The following is a 6,872-nucleotide window of genomic DNA, read 5'->3' as shown; positions in this document are numbered from 1 at the left end:
ACATAATACTTAAATCATTTTAGAGTTATTAAAAAGTTGTGTATCCACAATTGTGGCTGGACATTCATATTTTTGCTGCCACTATTGTACTGTGCTGTACCTAGATTCACCATAATCTAAGGGTGTGTGATAAATTCCGTACCGTGGAGTTTTGCACACTACGGGTTGCTCTTGTAAAGTGGAGTTCTTGCAAAACTCCGCCAACCGCCATGTGGCAAACTTTTTTCGCACGCGGCTTGCCAAAGGTAAGTTGGCAAGTGTGAGCGAGAATTAGCATCCTCTAGTGAGATTTTCTCAATGCTGGTGGTCGCAGGCGGTTGCGACTGTTCACAGTGCAAAAGAAGCAGCTTGACTAGAAAATATACTCGAGCAGCAGCAAAGAAGCAGCTCCATTGGGGACACTGCGTGGTGCCATTTGCACTGATTTTGTAAGTTGGGCCAAGCTCCTGGAGCTAAAATAAGCACGTAAATCTTGATGTGCCAATCCCGCCTGCTGGTGGGACTCCGCAGAAACTTGCGGAGGTTTCATGTAACTCTTTACTGAATTCTGCAGAGTAAAACTCAATGAGTCTGCCCACCCCTACGCATACAGAAATTTCATAGAACAGAGTATAATGGCTTATCCATGAGCTTTTGAAGGGTTCAACTGTAAAAATATCTTTGAATAATGTGGATACAACTCAGGAATCTTTAGGCAGTGTTATATTAAGAAATGGTTTTAATCACTTGAAAAGAGATGTGAAGAGATAAGTTATTGTGTAAGTATTTTTTCACTATCTCTCAATATTTCTTGAATAAGTAGTTTTATCAATAACAATTGCATTGATTTTGAGTTGGAGGCACTTTGCCATAATGACAACAGGTCAAGATTTCGAACCCGTATATACTGTGCTTCCCATTTAAACCTTTGATATGTACCATTATATCTGACATACATTTGTAATGGTACTAAAAGAGTAAAAAATATATAAAACAAGTGAGTGCTTCACAAGAACACGAGATCGAAGTTTTAATCTTGAGGGAATACTTCACTTGCAGCTTGAAAGCTGAGTGTTGTTGTCACTTAATTTGTGGGCATAATATTTAGGGGTGTGCGAAATAGCATAATGATACATTTTACGCAACAATTCACAAAAATCCACTAACATTTTGTGAAATTGCTCTTTCAGAAGGAAATATTGTTTACTGGTATGACACTCACATGACATTTTTTTTACAACACAGGAAGGAAACTCTTTCATGCGAAAACGTCTATCAGTAAACAATTTCTGTGAATACTAAGTACCAGCTGGCAACAATTACGTAAATCGTATAATGTAAAAATATTGGAAAAGTTCACGACTTTTGCATTACACGACGTTAGGATATTTCATGAATGTCACAAGTGTAATTAAGATTACAACTTCGCCTAAGGATATTCCTTGATCGTTGCATCAGCAATGACATGAAGACACCAGCTGATAATCATTTACAAGTGAATGATGCAGCTGGGTCAATTGATATTGATGCAGTACATGTAATAGAACAAAAAATACTGGAAACGCGGAATCTGGAATATGATTTATTTAATCTAAAGAAAGAAAGCAGAGATTATGGTGCCACAGAAACAAGTTTTAAAGCAAGTTAAACATAGTTTTAAAAGCCATAGGTGTATATTCGTATTACAATATCAATTAACTAGGCTTTGATCATTTATATTCGTGAAGCAAATAAATGAACATGAGTTATATTTTAAGTAAATATGTAGCATCACTGAAATCATCAAGGAATAAGGCACATCTCTGAACTCAGATAACTCTCTGGTTAATGTACCCTTTGTAATGTATATTTTGACAGAATTGTATATATATTATTTCACCAAATATCCACACAAAAAATATACGTTTCTCCAGATGTTGTAGAAGTGCTTGAGCGTGGTGGAGTTACAAATGGTTTCTACAGTATCGATTAGGAGGGGTGTGGTGGTTGCTTCTTTCAGTTGATACTTTTATTTCAAAAGGAGAGTTTTTCTTGTTTGTTTTCCCGGATATACGCAGCACAGTGCCCAAAAACCCATGTGACACAGCTGGTTTCAAAGCATACCATTGTAAAGAGTCATCTAGAAATTCCATCGTGCAGTGGATTAAGATGCTTGTAGTGATAAATGTATCTCCAGACTATTCACATTGAAGCCAATGTTACAAATGTGGAAGCTCAGTTTCTTGCTTGGACACCTAAAATTGGTACTTGATGCATGCTTGAAAGTGTGAATAATATCTAGAAGATGTTAGGGGTGGACAAATATCAGAAAATCTGGAATTTGAATAACCAAGACTCAGAAATCAGAAATGCTAAGGGGCTTATTTACAAGGGTGTTGCTCTGGGAGTTCCCACACAACACTCATGGACTTTGTCGCTGCCCTAGGTTAACAATATCTCGTAAACATGGAGCAGCACCAAAATCATGCACCTCGCTGGAGCAGGCGTAACGAGTAAAAATATTTACATTTCTCCTTGTTTTTTTTCCTCTTTCCATGTGTGTTGCATTCTGCAGCACACATGGAATGAGGAAAACACTTTATGTGATTATTTTCGTGTAGTAAGAGGCCCCTTCCTACTCAAAATCAATCCTGCCAATAGCACAGGCACCCTTGCTCCATCCTGCGTCAGCACTCAGCTGCAAATTGTGCGCAGGTAGAAAGGTAAGGAATGCAGTGTATCTTGTAAATACGGTGCATTCATTCCCTTTGAAATTGGCGTAGGGCAGGGCAGCAATATGACTTGTGCCACTGCCCTCAGCCAATTCCTTGTAAATAAGCCCCTAAGAGCCTAAAAAATAAAATACATACTTGGGCAAGTACCTCTCCACTTTTCATTTACTATTCTTTGTCACATGTCCCCTCAGTCCCCACCCAGTACATGTTATTTCAGGGCTCCGTTATGGGACACCCATTTTCTCTTTCCTTCACCAAATTGTATATGATCCATATTTTGTCTGCTCTACAATGTGTCATGGCTCCTGGTCAATCATGTGTAGTTCTACAACTCTATTTTTGTTATCACCTCTCTGCCCCTCTGCTCTGTCTACATACAGCCTGTTTTGATACAAAGTACAATAATCCACACAAAAGTTACGTTGGTAGGTACATGTCTATCAGAGGTCATTCATACTATGAGCATTAACACTAATGTGCACTCTTGCCTCAGAAGCTGCATATGGCTTGTCTTGTTCACCCATTTACCTACTGTCAGCAAGGCCACCCTTTTATCTTTTCACCACAATCTAGCTTCTAGGATTAATTTAGTTAAGCATACAACAATGCAATAATTATTTTGTAATGTCAAATATTACTGCAATGGCGGTGGACAGTGGTGTAAAGCATGCACGCACATCACAGACAGTAATACAACTTCACTAGCAACCGATAATAACAATGACAACAAACTTGGCAAAGTCAGGGCTCTATTCGCCAGGAACCTGTGGCACAATAATGGGGCTTTTTGTGCATATGCCAGCCTGTAATTCTGAATTAAAAGAAGTGTCTTGCATATAAAGAGATTCTCACTATGTGACAAATAAAATATCTAAAAATGTATGTTGTTTCTGTAGGGGTCAGCAGTAGGTCAATATTTATGCTATGGACTCTGCCTGTTAGTTGGATATGTCATATTATGGCATATGGTTGATATCAAAATGGACTGTTACTATTCTTTCCCCTAGATTATGTCTGCACGTGAGATGTGAAGCATCTTTACTTGGGTTAACTGGTCTGCAGGGTCATGTTGAAGTGAAGGAAGAACTGATGAAGAATGCACCACTGTCAGCCTGTTGTGTAAGATCATCACTCTGTGTCCAGTCTCCTGCTGTGACAATCACATACAACTTCCCACTTTGTTTAAACTTCTATGCTTTGGATGGGTACAACTACTACATTTTTTGTGTTCTAACAAATGTTTTATGGCCTATGCATTCAAATTTACTGATATCATGTTATCACAATTTACTTTTTTTCTTTCACTTAATTTTTTAATACATAAACTCTGAAATGTAATCAATTTACTATTCACAGAAATAATTATTAAGATTAAGTATTATGATTAACACCACTGTTGAGTCGATGGGAGCAGAATATTTACACTCCTTTGAATAATTGTTAATATCAAACTTTAGATCCCCGCAGCTTTGAAAAAGCTAATTGGCTTATCGGCCGACATGCGTCAGCTGAGAAACGTTTTATGATTTCAATATTTTATTCAAAAATGATTTGAACTAGGCTGAAGATTTTGTTAAACCAGACGCCTGTTAAATTAATATGAACCAAAACTGCCATAAAGAAATGTAATCATAAATCATGGTCCACATGATCAAACTATTTACTGAGGTGAAGGAATACCTGACAGATATTGTGCTCTCCAAATCTCAGGGGATGAATGGTGTCTTTAAGCAAAAACTACTCTGTCCATTCAGACCTTAAGGTTGAAAGTCCACCACATTCTACAGTACTTTGCTTATGCGCCTCAATCTGTGGACTAAGGCCCAGATGCATCAAAGGAAAATCTGGTCGCAAAGGGGCAGATTCTCAGAATCTGCCCCTTTGCGACCGGTATTTTTGCATTTGGGATGCATCATCCCAAATGCAAAAATCGCAATTTAAGAAATCGCAAAATTATGATTACTTAAATTGCTATTGCATTTAAGGAACCTCAAATTGAGATTCCTTAAATGCAATGCATTAAAGTTTAAAAATTAGCGATTTCGCTAATAGGGGGAGCAAATTACCATGAAGTTGAACTTCATGGTAATTTGCAAAAACTTGCAAAAATTTGCCCTTAGGGCATGTGTGTGCGCAACATATGTGCACAGATTAATTTCAGGGGTGCAACAGGGTGTCCTTTGGACACCCCTGCACCCTTGAAATTGCATTCTCAATTTGCGATTCGCTAATTGCTAATCGCAAATTGAGAATATCTTCTCATTCATTCCTATGTGCCTCCAGGCCCATAGGAATGAATGGGGAGGTATTCCTTAATTGCGATTCGCAAATTGCGAGTCGCAATTAAGGAATTTTAAGAAATCGCTATTTTTAAAGTGATTTCTTCATGCATAGCTTTTTGCTATTCCTTATTAGCGAATCCTTATTTTTCGCTAATAAGGAATAGCAAAATGGGTGCTTGATGCATCTGGGGGTAAGGCCCATATTTACAAACACTTTGTGTCGAGCGTGCGTTATTTGTTTTACCACAAATCTGATGCAAAGTGTTGTTGTGGGATTCCCAATCCAACACAAATTGCAATTTGTGTTGGGTTGTATTCCTAAGTAATGTAAAGCTGCGCAATCAGCTGCTTTATGTAACTCTGTTTTAAGTAGCCATTCTGTGGGTAGTGCAGTGGTGTTCCTATGCTACCACCCATGGAGTTAGGCGCAAATCCTTTTCTATAAAGAATTGTAGACAGAGATTTGTACCAAAATCCTGCGCCTCTCTGAGGCAGGTGTGATGAGGATAAATGTTTTAATTTCCCCATTTTTTCCACTTTGCATGTGTGCTGCACTGTACAGCACACTTCCAAAGTGGGAAACACCATAAAGTTTAGTTTTTATGCTGAAAGGAACCCCTTGTAGCACAATACCTGTGCCACAATGGTGTTTGTATTGGTGCATGGCAGCTAAAGGTGCGCCAGCACAGGGAGACAGCAGAGCAGCATCTCATCTCAATAGATATGGGGGGCATATTTATGGGAGGCTTGTCTTGCGTTTACACCACTCAAACTGGTAAATGTTCTAAGCATACCTCTAAGACAGATTTATGAAGCTCTGAGTGGCCTTATAAATCTGGTGCAGCGCTCGCTACATTACGCTATTCTACCCTGGGTAGGGATTCCAGGAGTGCTGCGGTGGGTGTTCCCACGCAACTAGCATGGATCTTGACGTATTCCTAGATTTACATGAACTTGTAAACCTGGGAATGCACCAAAATCTTATGCCTTCTCAGGAGAGGCATAGAGGAGAGAAACATCTTTATTTCTCCTTGTTTTCTCCTCTTTTTATTTGCGCTGCATTCTGCAGAACACATAGAAAGAGGGCAAAGCCTCACACAATGTAGCGCAGCAACTTCGCTTGCCACGCTGCACTGCGTGACCTCTACACAAATCTAGCCCTGTTTCCCTATTCCCTCAGAAGTGAACTCAAATGCCACTACTTCCCTCTTCTAGAGGCTTGAATACAAGGCAAAAATTGTTGTTCTTATCACAGCTTTTGCATTTATTATTGTCACACTGATAAATTGAGTAAGCCTTTCCAGGTTGGTTTTCATTCAGCCTCTGAAAGCCATTTTTAGTGCATGCCTTGAAGTTCTCATATTCCAGAGCTCTTTTGTCTTTGTCCAATTTCTCCAAGTGACTCTTTGGAAAGTAAGTATTTGTGTAAACAAAATACATATCAATGTTTTCCTTATTTTTCCAGTCGTCAAAAGGTGCTTCATTAAGGGGGCCGATAATGTCAAACGGCCCTTCTCCAAAGCAGCGGCCGTTGCAGGGCGTGTTCGTCGTGTAGAAGATGACACAACCGCCGTCCTCCAGCTTGTCCCTGACAGACTTAAGTTGGGCAAACTCTCTGGCAAGGGGTGTCTTCCCCTTGTTTGAAAACAACATAAGTGTCTCGGAGCAAAAGTTTGAGTGTTCGTTGTTTATGACACCACGTGCAAGTTTAAGGGCTATGTAATTCAGGCTCTCCTCTGCCTTTTTCTGAGGTAAAATGGGCTTGAAGTCGCTGCTGATCCCGTGGGAGCACTGTAGTTTGTCGAGAACCATGAGGAAGGCAAATTGTTTCAAACCTGGATGGGACTCTGTCCCAGAATGAAATTCCTCGTGAAATCTAAAGACACAAGAAAATTGT

General features: G+C 39.4%; 1 protein-coding gene across 1 annotated transcript in view; it reads right to left on the bottom strand.

Moving 5' to 3' along the window:
- Positions 1 to 4,843: 4,843 nt before the first annotated feature.
- LOC144753850 (uncharacterized) overlaps positions 4,844 to 6,872 on the bottom strand; it is a 121,290-nt gene continuing 119,261 nt past the window's right edge. Inside the window, exon 3 of the mRNA XM_078641402.1 lies at positions 4,844 to 6,851. Coding sequence (XP_078497528.1) covers positions 6,164 to 6,851 — 688 coding nt within the window. The 3' untranslated portion in view covers positions 4,844 to 6,163. The remainder of the gene's footprint in view (positions 6,852 to 6,872) is intronic.

The sequence above is a fragment of the Lissotriton helveticus genome, chromosome 5_1, assembly GCF_964261635.1.
Source record: "Lissotriton helveticus chromosome 5_1, aLisHel1.1, whole genome shotgun sequence".
NCBI classification, from domain to species: Eukaryota; Metazoa; Chordata; class Amphibia; order Caudata; family Salamandridae; genus Lissotriton; species Lissotriton helveticus.
This window is presented reverse-complemented; position numbering and strand designations above follow the sequence as displayed.